Here is a 21,983-nt window from a genome sequence, read left to right as displayed (position 1 = left end):
TGCCCTCAACAGTTAACGGTCCTCTCTCTTTGTAAATTGCCCCATGTACTTGGAGAATGAGAAAAACAAAACAGGAATCTGTAAAGATATTCACTCTTTTCCTTTCACTAAGCTCTAAGGCTTGAGTCAGGGCAATCAGTTCCGTCTGCTGAGCAGAAGTGCCTTGAGGTAGAGGCTGTGCCTCTACAGTCTCTGCTAGAGTTACTACTGTATACCCTGCCTGCCTTTCTCTTCTTGAGTTGATGGAGCTGCTTCCATCTACATACAGCTCCTAGTCGGGCTCCCTTAGGGGTTGATCTAGCAAATCTAGCCTGCTGGAGTACACAGCATCAAGCACTTCTAAGCAATAGCTTTGCAGCTTTCCCTTATTCACTGGGAGCAGTGTCACTAGATTTAGAGTGGTACACACCTCTATTACTAGTCTTGAGTTTTCACATAATAAACTCTGGTACTTAGTGAGGTGGGCATTAGTGAGCCAGTGATGTCCTTTGGCATTCATCAGAGTCACTACTGCATGTGGCACCCACACTTTTAGGTTTTGTCCTAAAGTTAGTTTGTCTGCCTCCTGCACCAGCATGGCAGTGGCTGCTAGGGCTCTCAAGCATGGTGGCCAGCCCTGTGCAACCCCGTCTAGTTCAGAGAGGTAGGCCACCGGTCTAGGCCATGACCCTAAATCCTGGGTTAATACACCTACTGCTGTCTTGCTCCCCTCTGAGACATACAGCACAAAAGGTTTTGCTAGGTTAGAAAGACCTAACACTGAGGCAACTTGTAATTCCTTTTTAAGAGTCCAAAAGGCACAGTCTTATTCTGGCCCCTAGTCCATGAGCTCTTTTTCTCCACCCCTTTGTGACTTCATAGAGGGGTTTGGCCAATAATTCAATGTTGGGGGTCCACAAACCGCAGAATCCTACTGCACCCAGAAATTCTCTTAACTTGTCTCCTTGTGGTGGGGGCTGGAATGTTCTAAATAACCTGTTTCCATTCTACTCCTAGCCTCCTTTCCACCTGCTGGAGAATGAATCCTAAGTATTTTACCTGCCTCTGGCAGATCTGGGCCTTCTTCTTTGAGACCTTGTATCCATTCTTCTCTAGATGGTGTAGAAGCTCATCCGTTCCTTGAGCACATCCTTGGAGAGTCTCATGACCTAGCAACAGGTCATTTATGTACTGAAGGAGGGCACACTGATGTCCTGTGCAGGAAACCTCTGGAGGTCCTGAACAAGGGCCTCCTCAAAGATGGCAGGGGAGTTTGTGAACCCTTGTGGGAGCCTAGTCCAGGTGTACTGCACCTTTACCACTGTAGCTGGGTCCTCCCATTGGAAGGCAAACAGCTCCCGGTTTCAGGGGCAAGTTTTATACTAAAGAAGGCATCTTTTAAGTCCAAGCAAGTGAACTATGAGACTTGAGCAGGGAGGAGGTTTAGGAGTGTATAAGGATTTGGTACTGTTGGATGCAGGGTCACTGCTGCCTCATTTACAACCCTCAAGTCCTGTACTGTCTGATAATCACTGGTCCCCAGTTTTCTGACAGGGAGCAAAGGAGTATTCTAGGTTGAATGGCATAGGATAACAATGCCATACTCTTTGAGCCTCTGTAAATGAACTTGGATTCCTTCCAAGGCCTCCCTAGGAATTGAGTACTGTTTCTGGTTGATGGGCAGTGCCCTAGGTTTTAACTCTATCCGCACTGGCACTTGGTTTATTGCCAGCAGGGGAAGGAGGGTTCTTCAGGGTATTTTTGAATTAGTTTTTGGCTTGGAGGCTTCCCAGATGCAGCAGCAAAAATCCTCTACTTCTCCTTTCTGGGGGTGGTTAGAGTTAGAACAAGCCTGGGCTTAGGCACCTGTTGTAACCTCCCAGCTAGGGGAAGAGAGCCTGGGCCTGATTCTGGCGACGCAGTGGGAGTCATCTCCGGCTTGGGCTCAGGCGAGCTTATGCTGGGACCTCATAAATCTGACGAAGACAGGCCTGAGTCAGTGCAGTATCTGGGGTGGACAGAGAGTCAGGTTTGGACGGGTAGAGCCTCAACAGCACATAAGGTGGAGGAGCCAGAGATTCTGCTTCTTCTGGGTCACTAGGGGTTAAAATTTCTGGCGTTGGCTGCTACAGCGGCTCTCTGGGTATAGTGGAACTCTTCCCTGCTTTAACTACCAGTACTGTAGAAGCCTGACCTGTAAGTCAAGTGGGTGGGTGAAAAACTAGTGTAAGCCAAGTGTCTATGTAGGGAAACTGGTCGGGGTGGCCTGGATCTCTAGTGACTACCTGCCACATCTTCTGTACAAGAGCCTTACCTAAGCTTCCTTCTGTAGGCCATTCTACCCTAAAAGGAGGCTACTCCTCAATTTCCCTGGGGACATAGTAACCCTGTAATCCCCTGAGAACTTTTTCTTAAAATTCTTAACCACTGTGGCTAAAGGAGTGGGTTTTCCCTGTGAGCCTCCTATACCTACCACGACAGACAACAGTCATGCTACAAGAAGGAATAGGGGAAGGGGAGGGGAAACTTGGAAGGGGACGCTATTTGCTTCAGTCTGTCACCAGTCATTCCCCTCATGGAAATGGCGGGCCCTGTTGGCTTATGGCAGGCTGATATAAACTGTCAGCACACAATTCTGTCTCTTAGCCTTACGAGGAACCCTACAGAACTGCAGTTCAAGACCCAACACTCACTTCAGCCCTGTGGGAGAGTCAGAACCCTCTCCCAGTGTCCATCTCATTCACTCCGCATTCACTCTCTTTCACACAACCTCCCACACACCAGTGGAGGGTGATGAGTCACCATTCCTAACCCTGTGGGGCCCATTCCCCACAACCTGTGGAGGGTGATGAGTCACCACTCCTGTGGGGACCACTCCCCACATCTGTGAAGAGTACACAGTCACCGCTCCTAATCTAGGGTCACCCTCTCCGGAGGGTGATCAGGCCTCCCTTCTGCCCAGTGGGACAGGACCCTAGCTAGCTTCCCTTGACCAGTTTTCCTTACCATGGCTCTGACATGCCTTCATTTTCTTGTTCTTTCATTGTCTGGTCCTTGCTGGGACCAGTGATGGGGATCCCCCCTCCACCCTACAGAGGCATCCACACGGGGAAATTCCCAGCATACTCTCAGCAGGCATGTCTGCAGGGTGGCTTGGGGAGTCCCCAACAGGGTGCCTGAAGTCCACAAATTGCAGGCATCTTTCCTCCTTGGTTCCCAGCCAATGAACCATATATTGCAGGAATCAAAGGAGGACAAGGATGCCCAGACAACTTGATGAAGGAAGTAGGATGTATTAAAGCCGGTGGAGCATGTGGGGATTATAGCTCCAAAACATGGGCTCCCCGAAGTTGATTTTCTTACAATTTATATACCTTTACAGTAGCTAAGCAATAGGCATGTGATTTCTTTGTTTAAGGTTTCCCAGGACTCAAGGAGAGGGGAGGGAAAGTTTTGGTGGGGACAGCAAAGGAGAAGGGGTTTCCAGATCACTGGTCATAGTTACATACAGATCCTGCTATTCTTGCTTTGTATTGTAATTATGGAATATAGATAATTTATTGCTGGCTGACTAGGTTACCCCTGCTGGCTCCTTTCCCTTATATTCTTTTTTGTTTCTTCCTTCTCAGTGACGAGGGGGCCTGCTCCTCCTTCCTCAGTCTCTGAACACCTGCTTCCAATAACATAAAAGATTGGGCAGTCTTTTCTGGTTATCAGACCTAGGAAAAAGTGGCGGTAAAATTGGAATTTTTAAACCACCATACAAGTAAGAATGGCATTAATTGCCATGGCATAAATTTTCCTGAAAGAAATTAATTTTCATTGATAGCATCTAGAAAGAAGACATTCAAGATCAAGATGATGAAGTAAAACTGCCTAATAACACTTAGATGAACTCAGGGTACATCATACATCAAAGGTTTTGAAGAGATGGATACAGCAAAGAAGAGTGAGAAGGAGCAGTAAAAAGACAAGATAAGAAAATGTCCCCCACATGAGGAGGGGGATCAACTGTGTTGAATATTGCTGAAAATTTAAGTGTCCATTAGATTTGTCAACATAGATATCTTGACAAAAACAGTTTCAATGAAGTCACATGAGCAAAGGTCTGAATGGAATATGTTCAAAAACAAGTAGAGAGGAAACAGAAAAGCAAGTACAGACGTCTTCTTTTGCTGACATAAGAAGCACAGAAATGAGGATTGAGAGAAAATGAGAGGAGGGAAAACTGAGTTTCCTCTTTTTTTAAGATGTAAGATATTAGAGAATTTTATATGCTACTGGAAGTACTCTAATAGAGATGATGAAATGAAGCATCTACTATGTGCCAGGTGCTAAGAATACATTAACAAACAAGGGCCCTGGCCGGTTGGCTCAGCGGTAGAGCGTCGGCCTGGCGTGCGGGGGACCCGGGTTCAATTCCCGGCCAGGGCACATAGGAGAAGCGCCCATCTGCTTCTCCACCCCCCCCTCCTTCCTCTGTCTCTCTCTTCCCCTCCCGCAGCCAAGGCTCCATTGGAGCAAAGATGGCCCGGGCGCTGGGGATGGCTCCTTGGCCTCTGCCCCAGGCGCTAGAGTGGCTCTGGTCTTGGCTGAGCGACGCCCCAGAGGGGCAGAGCATCGCCCCCTGGTGGGCAGAGCGTCGCCCCTGGTGGGCGTGCCGGGTGGATCCCGGTCGGGCGCATGCGGGAGTCTGTCTGACTGTCTCTCCCCGTTTCCAGCTTCAGAAAAATACAAAAAAAAGAAAAAAAAAAAACAAACAAACAAGACAGGTACAACCTTCACCCATAAGAAACTAACAAGAAAACAAGCAAAGTTATTACAGATTGTGATAAGTGCTTTTAAAGAATCAAACTTTTACCTTCAATATGAAATAGTCTTGAATTCCTCGCCTTGAATTCTATTAGACATATACAAAAGAAGGTCCTTTATATAATGACATTTCCATGAGTAACATTCTTTTAACAAATATTTTTAAAACATTTAACATGTTTAATAACTCTGGCAGTTGTTCTAGAACCCGTAAATACAAAGAACAAGTTGCAGTTCCTGCATGAAAGGACCTTACAGTCTAGAAAGTAAAAACATAATTTGTACATTGTGTTAAATGCTATGATGTGGGCATGTACAGGATGCAGTGGGAATACAAGAAAATAAAACTAACCTTTTTTTAAGAATTAAGCAGAGTTTTCTGAAGTAAAGAGTAAATATGAATTAAAAATAACAATAGGAAAATATAAAAATTCAGTGACCCATATAATCTAATGGTAAAATTGAACTACTTAGATTAAGAGAAGTATGTAAAATACATTTAAAAGATTAGAATTTATTCATAAGACACTGGAGAGCTATTGAGGGATTTTAAGCAGAAAACAACATGGTCAGATGAGCATTTTAGAAAGCTCCCTCTGGATACATTGTGGAAAATTGACTATAGGGTAAAGAATAAAGTCTGAGAAACTAGTGAGGAGGCTGTTACATTAAACCAAGCAAGGCCCTGGCCAGTTTGAGGAAGGAGGGTCAGGCCCCCTCTTCCCTAAGAAGGAAGAAACAAAAAGAATACAAGGGAAAGGAGCCAGCAGGGGTAACCTAGTCAGCCAGTGATAAATCAACTATATCCCATAGTTACAATTCAAAGCAAGAATAGCAAGATCTGTATGTAACTATGGCCAGTGATCTAGAAACTCCTTCTCCCTTGCTGTCCCCACCAAGACTTTTCCTCCCTCTCCTTGAGTCCTGGAAAACCTTAAACAAAGAAATCACATGCCCATTGCTTAGCTAATGTAAAGGTATATAAGCTGTAAGAAAATCAACTTCAAGGAGCCCGTGTTTTGGAGCTACAAGTTTCACGTGCTCTGCCAGCTTTAATAAATCCTACTTCCTTCATCAAGTTGACTGGGCGTTTTTGTCCTCCTTTGATTCCTGCAACAGGTTGGATCAGTGGTACAGTGTTGGCCCAGTGTGTAGAAGTCCCGGGTTTGATTCCTGGCCAGGGCACACAGGAGAAGCACCCATCTGCTTCTCCATCCTTCCCCCTCTTCTTTCTCTCTATCTCTCTCTTCTTCTCCCGCAGACAAGGCTTCATTTGAACAAAGTTGGTCCTGGTGCTGAGGATGGCTCCATGGCCTCTGCCTCAGGTGCTAGAATGGCTCCAGTTGCAACAGAGCAATGTCCCAGATGGGCTCCCTAGTGGGCATGCTGGGTGAATCCCGGTAGGGCACATATGGGAGTCTTTTTGCCTGCCTCCTGCTTCTCACTTCAGAAAAATACAAAAAAACAAAACAAAACAAAACAAAAAAACACAACAAAAACCAGGCAAGAAATATTGACATGAACTCAGGTAATAACCATAAAAATGAAGAGTGGAAAATATTGAGGGTTATTTAGGATTTAAAATCAACAGAACATCATGATTGACCACCTATGAGAAGGTTAGAGAAAGGGAGGGGTCATGGATGATGACCAAATTTCTGGCTCAGGTAACCTAGATGGATGAAGCCACCTAGCATTGAAACATATAAGAGGGGAAAGAACTGCTTCAAGAGGGAAGATAAGTTCAGTTTGGTATATGTGGAGCATGAGACACCATGAGAACCCATATGGTAATGATAAGTATTTGGCTACATAGATCTAGAACCTTTAGAAAGGTCTTAGTTAAGTCCATCAGTCAGGATATTATATATTACACATGATAGAAAATCCAAACTAAACTAGCATAAGCAAAGAATAGAAAGAGAGAGAGAGAGAGAAAGGAAAAGAAAATTAACTAGCTTTCATAACTAGACCTAAAGTAGATAGACAATGCAGACACAATTGCATCCAGGAATTGAAACAATGATATCAAGAATCCAGTTTATCCAATGGGAAAAAACTAAAAGTGTTTCCCTTAGGATTGGGAACAAGACAGGAATGTCTGCTTTCACCACTCTTACTCAACACAGTACTGGAAGTCCTTGCCACAGCAATCATACAAGAAGATGAAATAAAAACTATCCAAATTGGTAAGGAAAAAGTAAAACTCATTATTTGCTGATGACATGATACTGTATATAGAGAACCCTAAAGATTCCACCAAAAAGCCACTAGAACTGATAAATGAATTCAGTATAGTAGCAGAATAAATGTAAATATTGAGAAATCAGTTGCATTTTATAGCAATAATGAATTATCAGAAAGGGAAACTAAGAGAACAATCCCATTTAAAATTGCATCCAAAAAAATACCTAGGGATTCTTTTTTAACTTTTCCATTGATTTGGAGAGTGAGAGAAGATGGGAGGGGGAAGGGCGAGAGAGAAAGGGAGAGAAACAACAACTCATTGTTCCACTCAGTTGTTCCATTTAGATGTGCACTCATTGACGGCTTCTCAGAGTTTTGAACTGGTAACCTCAGCTTTCCAAGTTGTTGCTTTATCTACTGCACCACCACCAGTCAGGCAAAAGAGCCCATCTTTTGATTGTATTGTTTGTGTTTTTGATTGTATTGTTGTGTTTTGATCCCTAAACAGGGATCAAATATGACATCGGCACACCAGGATGATGCTTTACACACTGAGCCATCTGGCCAGGGCATCCTAAGAATAAAGTTAACCAAGGAAAGAAATTGAAGATACAAATAACTAGATGCATATACAGTATTCATTGATAAGAATAATTAACATTAAAATGTCCATACTACCCAAAGCCATCTATAGATTCAATGCAATTCCTATCAAGATACCAATGGTGCCCTGGCTGGCTGGATAGCTCAGATGGTTAGAGCATTGTCCCAAAGCACAGAGGTTGCTGGTTCAATCCCTGGTCAGGGCACATACAGGAACAGATTGGTGTCTTTCTCTCTCTCTCTCTCTCTAAAAAAAAAAAAAAAAAAAAAAAAAAAAAAAAGATACCAATGGTGTATTTCACAGAACTAGAACAAACAGTCCAAAAATTTATACAGAACAACAAAAAAACTCCTAGTAGCCAGAGTAATTTTGAGGAAAAAAAAATATGGAAGAATCATGCTACCTGATAGCAAACTATACTACAAGGCCATAGTAATCAAAACAGCATGATACCATCATAAAAACAGATATACGGATCAATAAAATAGAATAAAGAGCATGAAAGTAAACCTACACCTTTATGATCAATTCATATTTGAAAAAGAAGGCACACACATACAATGGCATAAATATAGTCTCTTCAATAAAGTGTTGGGAAAATTGGACAGATACATGCAAAAAAATAAAATAAAATCAGACCACCTTCTTACATCATACACAAGAATAAACTCAAAAGAGATTAAAGACTTAAATGTAAGACTCAAAACCATAAAAAAATTGAGGAAGACATAGGCAGTAAAATCTTGGACATCTCTCTTAGCAATATTTTTTCTGATACATATCCTCAGGTAAGGGAAACAAAAGAAAAAATACACATATAGTAGTATATTAAACTAAAAAGTTTTTGCACAGCAAAGGAAACCATCAGTAAAATGAAAAGACAACTCACTAAATGGCAGAACATATTTGACAATGTTATATCTGATAAGGAGTTATTAGTCAAATTTTATAAAGAACATATACAACTCAACACCAAAAATACAAACAATACAATCAAAAGATGGGCTCTTGGCCCTGGCTGATTGGCTCAGTGGTAGAGTGTCGGCCTGGCGTGCAGGAGTCCCAGGTTCAATTCCCGGCCAGAGCACACAGGAGAAGCGCCCATCTGCTTCTCCACCCCTCCCCCTCTCCTTCCTCTCTGTCTCTCTCTTCCCCTCCCGCAGCCAAGGCTCCAGTGGAGCAAGGTTGGCCTGGGTGCTGAGGATGGCTCTGTGGCCTCTGCCTCAGGCACTAGAATGGCTCTGGTTGCAGCAGAGCGATGCCCCAGATGGGCAGAGCATCGCCCCCTGGTGGGCATGCCGGGTGGATCCTGGTCGGCGCATGCGAGAGTCTGTCTGACTGCCTCCCCGTTTCCAGCTTCAGAAAAATACAGGAAAAAAAGAAAAGAAAAGAAAAGAAAAAAAAAAGATGGGTTCTTTTGCCTGACTGGTGGTGGCGCAGTAGATAAAGCAACAACTTGGAAAGCTGAGGTTGCCAGTTCAAAACTCTGAAGTTGCTGGCTCTGAATGCATGCTTATTAGCGCAGCATGACTTGAATGGGAGATTGTCCACACAATCCCAAAAGGTTGCTGGCATGAAAAGCCCAAGGTTGCTGGCTTGAGCAAGGGGAAATGAGCACAACCCCAGTCAAGGTATGCAAGGTATGTACGAGAAGCTCAATGTACTAAAGTGAAAGCAACTCACTCTCTCTCTCCCTTCCTCTCTCTCTCTCACTCTAAAAACAAACAAACAAACAAACAAAAATACCAGGATTTTTTTTCCTAAATAGACATGTCTCCAAAGAGGACATACAGATGGCCAACAGACATATGAAAAGATGTTCAACATCACTAATCATCAGAGAAATACAAATTAAAACAACAGTGAGATATCACTTCAACCTGTCAGAATGGCTATCATCAATAAATCAACAAACAAGTGTTGGCAAGGATGCAGAGAAAAGGGACCCTTCTTCACTGTTAGTGGGAATGCAGAATGGTATGACCACTGTGGAAGGCAGTGTGGAGTTACCTCAAAAAATTAAAAATGAAACTGCCTTATGACCCAGTAATTCCACTTCTGGGAATATATCAGAAAAAGCCTGAAACACTAATTCAAAATAATATATACACCCCAGCCCTGGCCGGTTTGCTTAGTGGATAGAGCATCGATTGGCCCAGCATATGTACATCCCAGGTTCGACTCTGGGTAGGGCATACAAGAGAAGCAACCATCTGCTCTGCTTCTCCTCCCTCACTCCCTTCTCGCTCTCTTCCCCTCTTGCAGCCAGTGGCTCAATTGGTTTGAGCATCAGCCCCAGGCACTGTGGATAGCTTAATTCGTCTCAGTTTATCAGCCTCAGATGCTAAAAAAAGCTCAGTTGGTTCAAGCATTGGCCCCAGATGGGAGCTGCCAGGTGGATTCCAGTCGGGACACATGTGGAAGTCTGTCTCACTCTTTCCCCTCTTCTCATAAAAAAAAATATATATATATATTTACAATAGACAAGATTTGGAAGCAGCCCAAATGCCCATCACTAGATAAGTGGATTAAAAACTATAGTATATTTAAACAGTGGAATACTAACTACTCAGCCATAAAAAGGAAGGGAATCTTACCTTTTGTGACAGCACGGATGGACCTAGAGAGCATTATGTTAAGTGAAATAAACCAGTTAGAGAAAGACAACTACCATTGATTTCACTTATATATGGAATCTAATGAACACAACAGAAACAGATTCATAGATACAGAGAACAGACTGACAGCTGTCAGAAGGGAGAGGGTTGGGGTGCTGGCTAAAAAAGATGAAGAGATTAAACAAAACAAAACAAAAAACTCATAGACAACTATATGGTGATTACCAGAGGAATAGCAGGGACTGGGGGAAGTAGGAGAGGGTAAAGGGAGGATAAATGGTGATGAAAGGAGACTTAATTTGGAGTGGTGAACACCTAATACAGTATATGTATAGATGAGGTGTTATATAATTGTACATCTGAAACCTATATAATTTTATTAACTTATGACACCCCAATAAATTAAAAAAAATAGAACTCAATTTCTCCATCCCAGCTCTAATATTTTTAAAAAATTTTTTGTTTTACTGACTGATTTTAGAGAGAAGAGAAAGAGAGAAAGGTGGGGGTGGAGGGTAAGAGAGAAGCAGAAAGAATGAACTCACAGCTGCTTCTCATATGTGCCTTGACCAGGCAAGACCAGGGTTTCCAACCCGTGACCTCAGCATTCCAGGTCGATGCTCTAGCCACTGTGCCACCATTGGTCAGGCAACAGCTCTTAATTTCTTAATGTGAACTCTACTCCCAGGCAGGATCTCCATTTGTGGACACAAGATAGCTGCCAACAGTTCCTTTCAGGTAAAATCCTTTCAAATAAAAATTCAAGTCTATATCCCAGTATTCCCCCAAAAGCTCTGAGATTTAATTCAATAGTGTCATTTTAGGTCTTGGACCCATTCCTGAATCAATCACTGTGCCAGAGTTGGAAGGGCTATGTTAATTGACTTAAGCCATTAAAAGCCCACCCTTGGAATAATGGGATCTCATGAAACCATGTGGCTTAGAAATTCAAAATCCAACTAGGATGAAGGTAGAGGGAAATAGAAATACAAGGATGAACAAGATGGAGTTTCTGCACTAAAGGAGTTTGTAGTCTAGGAAAGAAAAACATACTTTGACAGGCAATTATATATGTAATACACTGTGATAAATGCTATGATGTGGGCAAGTAGAGAATACCATAGGGTTACAGGGAAACACAATTAACCTTTTGGGGAACAGAAGTAGGGACAGTCACCACACATATCCACTATCAATATCCATGGCAGTTAGAGACAAAGATTGAGGTCAATTGTATAGAGATGGTAACTGAAGCCAGTGGTAGAAATGATCACCCAGGGAGACTGTGTAATATGAGAAGAGACCCTAGAAAAGAACCTAGAACACACAAAAATGTAAAGGCAGAGGAAACCAAAACTTTGGAAGAACTGGAGGTGAAAAAGCTAAAGATTAGATAAAATCCTGGAGAGTAATGCTTCAAAGACATCATTCCTTACTGGAGGCTTTCAAGAAGAGAATACTAGTTTGCAACATCGCTAGCTGGGAGCTGTTGAGTAACATGAGAAATGAAAAGTACCCCTTTGATTAGCATCAAGGAGGTTGCTGGTATACCTGAGGGGACCAGTGTCACTGGAGAGCCAGAACTGAAGCCAGTCAGATTCAATGTGTGTTGGGGAGAGGGAAAAGAGGAGAAATGGATGAAGAATGGTTGGGTAAGTAGAAGAATATATGAAGTAAAGGGAAGATATTTATTTATTTATTTATTTATTTATTTATTATTAATCTTTTTAGCCAGAGAGAGACAGAGAGAGGGACAGATAGGAACAGACAGGCAGAAAGGGAGTGAGATGAGAAGCGTTCTTTGTTGCAAAACCTTAGTTGTTCATTGATAGCATTCTCATATGTGCCTTGACCGGATTGGGGAGGGGGGCTACAGCAAATCAGTGACCCTTTGCTCAAACCAGTGACCTTGGGCTTAAGCCAGTGACCATGGGACCACATCTATGATCCCACGCTCAAGCTGGTAAGCCCATGCTCAAGATGGATGAGCCTGCACTCAAGTCAGGACTTCAGGGACTTGAATTTAGGTCCTCTGCATCCCAGTCTGATGCTCTATCCACTGTGCCACCTCCTGGTCAGGCAAAAAAAGAAATTAAAACAAAAAGATTTGGAAATAGATTCTACATATACGTGAAATCATATGGTATCTGCCTTTCTCTGACTCATTTCACTTAGCGTTAATTCCCTCTAAGTCCATCCATGTTGTTGCAGATGACAAGATTCCATCCTTTTTTATGGCTGAGTAATATTTCATTTTATATTTGTATCACTTCTTTATCCATTCATCTATTAATGTACACTTAGGTTGATTCTATATCTTTGGTCTTGTAAATAATGCTTCAATGGACATATGAATGCTTATGTCTTTTTGATTTAGTCTTTTGGGTGTCTTCAGATAAATACCTAGAAGTGGAATTTCTGGGTCCTTCTAGGTCTCTTGTTATAGCCCTTTGTTTTGAAGTCTACTTTGTCTGGTACAAGTGTTGCTACCCCATCTTTTTTTTACCCCATTTCCATTTTCATGAAAAATTTTTTTCTATTCCTTTACTTTTCATCTGTGTGTGTCTTTCAATCTGAAGTGAGTCTTTTGTAGGCAGCATATGTAAGGGTCTTATTTTCTTACCCATCTACCCTTTGTCTTTAGGTTGGAGCATTTAATTCATTTACACTTAAAGTAATTGTTGATAAATATATAGTTATTTCCATGTTATTATTAATACATTTGACCTTTTTTTTTATTCTTCTCTTTAAGAAGTCCCTTTTATATTTCTTGTAATCCTGCCTTGGTGGTGATGAACTTTTTTCTTGACAAAATAAGTGAACAAAAAAACAGAAACAAACTCATAGATACAGAGAATATTTTGATGGTTGACAGATGGGAGGGAATTGGGAGAATGGGTAAAAAGGGAGAAGGGATTAAAAAGTACAAACTAACAGTTACAAAATATTCATGGGGATGGAAAATACAGTATAGGGAATATAGTCAATAATATTGTAGCAACTATGTATGGGGTTATATGGGTACTAGATTTATCGGGATAACTTTTTCTTTAATTATTTTAGAGAGATAGAAAGATGAAGGGAGAGAGACAGAGAGAAGCACTCATTTGTTGTTCCACTTAGTTGTGCATTCATTGGTCGCTTCCAGTATGTGCCCTGACTGCAGATTGAACCTGTAACCTTGGTGTTTTGGGAGGATGCTTTAACTGACTGAGCTAACAGGCCAGGACCCAGGATGGTAACTTTTTAAGTTATATAAATGTCTAATTACTATGCTGTACACCTGAAACTAAGTCACCTGTAATTTAAAAATTACAAAATACTTTAAAAAATTTAATGGAAATTATGTCATACCTGGCCTTTCATGCATTTTTTAAAATTTATTTATTAAATTTAATGCAGTGACATTGATAAATCAGGGTACATATGTTGAGAGAAAACATCTCTAGATTATTTTGACATTTGATTCTGCTGTATACCCCTCCGCCAAAGTTAAATTGTCTTCTGTCACTTTCTATCTGGTTTTCTTTGTGCCCATCCCCTCCCCCACTGCCTCTCCTCTTCTTCGCCCCCTCCCCCCTCCCCCCACCCCCCACCCCTGTTGCCATCACATTCTTGTTCATGTCTCTGAGTCTCATTTTTATGTCCCTTCTATGTATGGTTTCATATAGTTCTTAGTTTTTTTTCTGATTTACTTATTTTACTCCGTATAATGTTATCAAGGTCCATCCATGTTATTGTAAATGATCTGATCTCATCATTTCTTATGGCTGAGTAGTATTCCATAGTATATATATACCAAAGCTTTTTAATCCACTTGTCCTCTGAGGGACACTTGGGCTGTTTCCAGATCTTCGCTATTGTGAACAATGCTGCCACAAACATGGGGGTGCATTTCTCCTTTTGGAGCCATTCTATGGTGTCCTTGGGGTATATTCCTAAAAGTGGGATAGCTGGGTCAAAAGGCAGTTCGATTTTCAATTTTTTGAGCAATCTCCATACTGTTTTCCACAGTGGCTGCACCAGTCTGCATTCCCACCAGCAGTGCAGGAGGGTTCCCTTTTCTCCACATCCTCGCCAGCACTTATTCTGTATTGTTTTGTTGATGAGCGCCATTCTGGCTGGTGTGAGGTGATATCTCATTCTGGTTTTAATTTGATTTCTCTAATGATTAGTGATGTTGAGCATTTTTTCATATGCCTATTGGCCATCTGTATGTCCTCTTTGGAGAAGTGTCTATTCATCTCTTTTGCCCATTTTTGGATTGGGTTGTTTGTCTTTCTGGTGTTGAGATTTACAAGTTCTTTATAACTTTTGGTTATTAACCCCTTATCAGAAGTATTGTCAAATATGTTCTCCCATTGTGTAGTTTGTCTTTTTATTCTGTTCTTGTTGTCTTTAGCTGTGCAAAAGCTTTTTAGTTTGATATAGTCCCATTTGTTTATCCTGTCTTTTATTTCACTTCCCCGTGGAGATAAATCAGCAAATATATTGCTCCGAGAGATGTCAGAGAGCTTACTGCCTATGTTTTCTTCTAGAGATGCTTATGGTTTCACAGCCTACATTTAAGTCTTTTATCCATTTTGACTTTATTTTTGTGAATGGTGTAAGCTGGTGATCTAGTTTCATTTTTTTGCAGGTAGCTGTCCAATTTTCCCAACACTATTTGTTAAAGAGGCTGTCTTTACTCCATTGTATTTCCTTACCTCCTTTGTCAAAAATCAGTTGTCCATAGAACTGTGAATTTATTTCTGGGTTCTCTGTTCTGTTCCATTGATCTATATGCCTGTTCTTATGCCAGTACCAGGCTGTTTTGAGTACAATGGCCTTGTAGTATAACTTGATATCAGGAAGTGTGATACCTCCCACTTTATTCTTCTTTTTTAAGATTGCTGAGGCTATTCGTGTTCTCTTTTGGTTCCATAGAAATTTTTGGAATATGTGGTCTATATCTTTGAAGTATGTCATTGTAATTTTAATTGGTATTGCATTGAATTTATAGATTGCTTTGGGTAATATAGACATTTTAATGATGTTTATTCTTCCTAACCATGAGCACGGTATATGCTTCCATTTGTTTGTATCTTCCTTGATTTCTTTGATCAATGCTTTGTAATTTTCCGAGTACAAGTCTTTAGTCTCCTTGGTTAAGTTTATTCCTAGGTACTTTATTTTTTTGGTTGTAATTGTGAAGGGGATTGTTTCCTTATTTTCTCTTTCTGACTGTTCATTGTTGGTGTATAAAAATGCCTCTGATTTCTGAGTATTGATTTTATATCCTGCCACTTTGCTGAATTTATTTATCAGGTCCAGTAGTTTTTTGGCTGAGACTTTAGGGTTTTCTATATACAATATCGTATCATCTGCAAATAATGATAGTTTTACTTCTTCTTTTCCAACTTGAATGCCTTTTATTTCTTCTTCTTGTCTGATTGCTGTGGCTAGGACTTCCAGGACTATGTTAAATAAGAGTAGTGAAAGGGGGCACCCCTGCCTTGTTCCTGATCTTAAGGGGATTGCTTTTAATTTTTGCCCATTGAGTATGATGTTGGCTGTGGGTTTCTCATAGATGGCTTTTATCCTGTTGAGGTATGTTCCCTGTATTCCCACTTTGCTGAGAGTTTTGATCATGAATGGGTGCTGGATTTTATCAAATGCTTTTTCTGCATCTATTAAAATTATCATGTGGTTTTTCTCCTTCTTTTTGCTTATGTGACGAATCACATTGATTGATTTACGAATATTGTACCAGCCTTGCCTCCCAAGAATAAATCCCACTTGATCATGGTGTATGATTTTTTCCATATATTGCTGGATCCGGTTTGCTAATATTTTGTTGAGGATTTTAGCATCTATATTCATCAGAGATATTGGCCTATAATTTTCTTTCTTTGTTTTGTCTTTGCTTGGTTTTGGAATCAGAATTATGCTCACCTCATAAAAGGAGTTTGGAGGTCTTCCTTCCTCTTGAATTTTTTGAAATAGTTTGAGAAGGATAGGAGTTAGTTTTTCTTTGAATATTTGGTAGAATTCACTTGTGAAGCCATCGGGCCCTGGACTTTTCTTTGTTGGGAGTTTTTTGATAACTGTTTTGATCTCTTTTGTTGTAATCGGTCTGTTTAGGTTTTCTGATTCTTCCAGATTGATTTTTGGAAGATTGTATGTTTCAAGGAATATGTCAATTTCATCTAGGTTGTCTAGTTTTTTGGCATACAGTTCTTCATAGTATTTTCTTACAATATTTTGTATTTCTGTTGTGTCAGTTGTTATTTCTCCTCTCTCATTTCTAATTTTATTTATTTGAGTCCTCTCTCTTTTTCTTGGTGAGTCTAAAGGTTCATCAATCTTGTTTACCTTTTCAAAGAACCAACTCCTAGTTTCATTGATCCTCTGTATTGTTTCTTTAGCCTTTATGTCATTTATTTCTGCTCTGATCTTTATTATTTCCTTCCTTCTACTAGCTCTGGGCTTTACTTGCTGTTCTTTTTCTAATTCTTTTAGATGCAGGGTTAAGTTGTTTATTTGAGCTTTTCTTGCTTCTGAAAGTGTGCCTGTAGTGCTATGAACTTCCCTCTCAGTAGTGCTTTCGCTGTGTCCAAAAATTTGGAGTTGTTGTATGCTCATTGTCATTCGTTTCTAGGAATTTTTTAATTTCTTCTTTAATCTCATTCTTAATCCATTCATTATTTAACAACCTGCTATTTAGTTTCCATGTGTTTGAGAATTTTTGAGCTTTTCTGTTGTGGTTCATTTCTAGTTTCATGCCGTTGTGATCGGAGATAGTGCTTGATATGATTTCAGTCTTCTTAAATTTGTTGAGAGCACTTTTGTGCCCTAACATGTGGTCTATCCTAGAGAATGTACCATGAGCACTTGAAAATAATGTATATTCTGCTGCTTTAGGGCGAAAGGTTCTGAAGATATCTATTAAATCGAGTTGATCTAGTGTGTCCAATAAGGGTGCTGTTTCTTTGTTAATTTTCTTTCTTGAGGATCTATCTAGTGATGTTAGTGGGGTATTGAAATCCCCTACTATTATAGTATTGCTGTTGATCTCACCCTTTAAATCCATCAAAGTCTGCTTTATATATTTGGGTGCTCCTATATTAGGTGCATAGATATTTATAATAGTTATATCTTCCTGTTGGATTACTCCCTTTATCATTATGTAATGGCCTTCTTTATCTCTTACTATATCCTTTGTTTTAAAATCCAGTTTGTCTGATATAAGTATTGCTACCCCAGCTTTTTTTTCATTTCCATTTGCATGAAATGTTTTTTTTCCATCCTTTTACCTTCAATCTATGTGTATCTTTTGTTCTAAGGTGTGTCTCTTGTAGACAGCATATGTATGGGTCCTGTTTTCTTATCCATGCAGCTACCCTATGTCTTTTGATTGGATCATTTAATCCATTTACATTTAAGGTTATTATTGATATGTAATTGTTTATTGCCATTTTATTCTTTAAAACTGTATTCCTCTTTTGCTATATTCTTTTCCCACTTTGATCTGTTTATAACAGGCCCCTTAACATTTCCTGCAGCATTGGTTTGGTTGTAATGAATTCCTTGAGTTGTTTTTTGTCTGGGAAGCTTTTTATTTCTCCTTCGATTTTAAATGATAGCCTTGCTGGATAAAGTAGTCTTGGTTGTAGGTTCTTGTTCTGCATTACTTTGAATATTTCTTGCCATTCCCTTCTGGCCTCAACTGTTTCTGTTGAGAAGTCAGATGTCATCCTTATGGGGCTCCTTTGTAGGTGATAACTTTCCTTTATCTTGCAGCTTTTAATATTTTCTCTTTATCACTTAGCTTTGGTATTTTAATTATGATGTGTCTTGGTGTAGGTTTCTTTGGGTTTCTCTTTAATGGAGTCCTCTGTGTTTCTTGGACTTGTGAGAGTTTCTCTTGCATTAATTTAGGGAAGTTTTCAGCTATGATATGATTGAACAAAGTCTCTATCCCTTGTTCTTTTTCTTCTTCTTCAGGAACCCCTATGATGCAGATGTTATTTCTCTTCATGTTGTCACAGAGCTCTCTAAGAGTTTCCTCTGACTTTTTGAGTCTCTTTTTTCTTTTCTTCTCTGCTTTCATGCCTTCATTCCAGTTGTTCTCCATCTCGCTGATTCGATCCTCAGCTCTATCTATCTTGTTTTTAATTCCTTCCATTGTGGTCTTTATTTCTGATATTGTATTTGTCATCTCCGACTGATTCTATTTTATACTTGCTATTTCTTTATTTAGTTGTTCATGATGACCATCCATTGTTGTTCTAAGATCCCTAAGCATCCTTTCAATCATTATTTTGAACCCCGCATCTGGAAGTTTGATTATTTCCATATCACTCAGTTCATCTCCTGAAGGTGTCTCTTGTGGTTTCATTTGGATTGCACTTCTTTGTCTTCTCATTGTCTGTTTTTGGGTGTTTTATTTGTAGAGTTGGTTGAGTCTAGGCTTGGTGTTGTCTGCCTCCAGTTTTCAGTTGTGTTATTTCTAGGTCTTCTTAGGTTGGTATCAGCTGTTATCTGTAATCCACTTTCGGATTTGGGCAGCTTTGAAGTCTTGATTTGTTTGTTTTCTTAACAGGTGATAGTCTTGTTTACTGATCTCAGCAGGGGGCTTCCTTGAAACTGTATCCAGGAATGCGATGGGTGTAACCTGAGACTCTGAAGGTCTCTTTAGCCAACTAATCTCCCTGGGGGCAGGGTGTTTTCTCAGCTTCAGTAGGGGGAGGTGTATCTCAGATCTCCATGGAGACCTGAGTTGCTGCCCCTCCTCCCCACTTCTTGTTTTCAGCTGTGTCTTGTTGCGCTGATTGGAGCTGGATAGATGTCCAGAGATCTCTGATCCGGGAACAATTCAGCTCTGCGTTGTGAAAGGTTCAGTCCCTCCCCCAGCTATGGCCACCTCCAGCACGGATGAGTCAGCTTTTTTAAGTCATCTCCTTCATTCCTTAGCCCCTCACAGTCTGTCCCTCTCTCTTTCCTTTCCACTTGGGAGATAAGCTGGTCTTTTCAACACACCTCGCTCCCTGGTTGCCAGGTAAGTGGCTGTGAGCAGTAGTTTCTGCTCTTTTCCCTTGTATGAGATCCCCTCTGGGTTCTCAGCCTCACCCCCCCTCCATTCCTGTACGCAGGGGAGATTCAGGCGCTCCCTACCATGTTTGCTGTGGCTTCTTCTTTGCTCCTTGGTTTTTGAGAGCTGTTCTTGCAGTTCAGAGTTGGTTTTTCATGCTGATTTTTTCTAAATTGATTTGTATTTCAGTTTGGTGGTGAGAGCTGGGCATCTGTGCGTCCGCCTACTCCGCTGCCATCTTTTTCTCCCCTTTCATGCATTTTTAACTGAACTTTCTGGGTACTTATGACCTGAGATTTTTTTCATGAAGTATAATTTTAAAATATCATTTTAAATGCTTAATAATTAAATTTAATTAGTTATATGCTGAAGTAAAGTCCCTGAGGCAGAGAAGGCACATCAATCCTGGGGCAGGGCACATACAGGAATAGACTGATGTTCCTCTCTCTCGCTCTCGCCATCCCTCTCTCTAAAATCAATAAAATAAACATTTAAAAATCATAATTAAAGTTATATCCTCTACCCTTAAGCCTTGAACACCAGTTGCAACTCCCTCCTTCTTCCCATCTTTCCTTGTGCTCTGATGATACAAAAACAAACAAACAAAAAATATTGGGCTCAAATGGTCTTGTCTTCATATCCTGGCTCTATCACTCTCTAAATTACATGATCTTGGCCAAGTATTTATCTCTCTTAGCTATATTTTCCTTAACAGCAATATGAAACTATTAAATGTTTATTTCCTCCAGCCCCACCAGGCTCAGTCTAAGAGTCAGGTATCATTCTTTCTCATAGGCACCTACCACCTGATTAAACTATCAAATAATCTGTTCTCATTCTTGCCCCCTGCCCTTGGATTATAAACCCCTTGAAGTCAGCAAACAGGCCTTCTATTTAATTTAATCTTTCCCCACTGCTTATCAAATTTTTGCTTTTAAAACTACCACAAGATTTAATGACAGCTGAGTACTGATTTAGAATTCAGGTCTAAATTTGGTTGTAGCCACCACCATTAATGATTTCTTCTACATTTCCTAAAACTTTCCCATATTTCACCTGCAAATGAAAATGTAAAACAAAAATTACAAATAGCTTTGTACATGGGTTAAGGCCCTGTCAAATCATTTACAAGAACACTTTTATAGGACTCATTTAAAAAGAAATACTATATAGATTACATAACCTCAAAGATTATGTAACCTATATAGATTACATAATTCATCAATTTTAGAATTTTCTTTCTTATGGAAACAGTTTCAAAAACTTGACTCTTATTTACTTTTATGTATAATAACATTAGTAAAACCATGGACTATGTTAACTGACAATAGGATTGCTGCTTTGTAAAAGGGCATTGTTGAAATGTGACAAGTTACATTATTAAAAAAATCCTACAGATAGTATTAGCTAAAGAAGGTTATTTGGGGATGAGGTAACATAGTAAATATTAAGTGCATGACTTATTGTCCATGTTATACATTCCCTGCTTCAGCAAATCTTGAATGTAGAGCAGCGGTTCTCAATCTGTGGGTCACAACCCCGGCGGGGGTCGAACGACCAAAACACAGGGGTCGCCTAAAGCCATCGGAAATACATATTTTATTTAAAAATGTATTGTATAATAAATATGTATTTTCCGATGGCTTTAAGCGACCCCTGTGTTTTGGTTGTTTGACCCCCACCGGGGTCGCGACCCACAGGTTGAGAACCCCTGATGTAGAGTTTCTTCCAGTCAGACCTGAAATTAGGTCTCTCACTCATATGATTTCAATTAAGTTCTGTTAAAAATAGTTCATAATATAAGCGAGTGCATTTTTAGTGCTTCAACAACTTTACTATAATTTTAACCAATACAAAAGAAAAACTTGGGGGAAAAAACAATCAAAGGAAGTTACATAGAACTCTGAGGTAGGTTATTTATAAATAAATAGTTGAAATCATCTATTTAGTGTACAGTTCTCTAATATAAGTTATTTTTTCTTATTTTACATTACAAATACATATATTAAAGGAGCATATAGGAAAATGTTTCTTTTTTAACTGATTATAAGTTATAAGAATCTCAGTAGAATTTTAACACCAGGATATATATAACATGTAATTAGAGAATTTTGGTTTTTAAATTTCATATAATTTCAGGCAGATATTCTACTTTATGGACTTTGACTTCACATTCATGTCTTCAAAGAAGTGAAGATTCAGCCACAGCTGCTAAATTCTGCCATTTGCTTTTATTATAATATCTGGAGGAAAAAAATATAACAATCAATTACTTCATATACATCACAAACAGTTGTCCAATAGTTATTAATAACCAGACATTGGGGAGAGAGCTCTTGATGTCCAGGTCACTCTACTTTCATCCCATTGAGCCATAGGAAACAAAGCCAGAGTTCATCAAAAAATGAAAGGAATAGCAGCTGGCCCACTCCTTCCTGGATATGCTGAGGGCACCCTTTGGAGAGACCTCAATAACATCCCAGTGGAAATCCCAGCAAAGACAGCTGTCAGTGGCCATCACAAGGCCTCTAACCCCAGCCTGTAACCAGTGGTGGGATTCAAATAATTTAACAACTGGTTCTCTGCCCTAATGATCACTTTAAGTATAAAAAAAAATGATATACTGAACGCTAGTTTATTATTTCATGCATTTAATACTTAAATAACAACAATTAAAGAGGTACACAAAACTAGATTATAAGAGTTTTAA

General features: G+C 39.9%; 1 protein-coding gene across 1 annotated transcript in view; it reads right to left on the bottom strand.

Annotated features, from left to right (window-relative positions):
• Positions 1 to 271: 271 nt before the first annotated feature.
• MEIKIN (meiotic kinetochore factor) overlaps positions 272 to 21,983 on the bottom strand; it is a 157,484-nt gene continuing 135,772 nt past the window's right edge. The window contains exons 14-15 of the mRNA XM_066276734.1: positions 1,039 to 1,232; positions 272 to 778 (exon numbers count right to left, since the gene is read on the bottom strand). Coding sequence (XP_066132831.1) covers positions 272 to 778; positions 1,039 to 1,232 — 701 coding nt within the window. The remainder of the gene's footprint in view (positions 779 to 1,038; positions 1,233 to 21,983) is intronic.

This window comes from Saccopteryx bilineata, chromosome 4 (genome assembly GCF_036850765.1).
Source record: "Saccopteryx bilineata isolate mSacBil1 chromosome 4, mSacBil1_pri_phased_curated, whole genome shotgun sequence".
NCBI lineage: Eukaryota > Metazoa > Chordata > Mammalia > Chiroptera > Emballonuridae > Saccopteryx > Saccopteryx bilineata.
The sequence above is the reverse complement of the archived record's forward strand: the minus strand, read 5'-3'. Positions and strand labels throughout refer to the sequence as shown.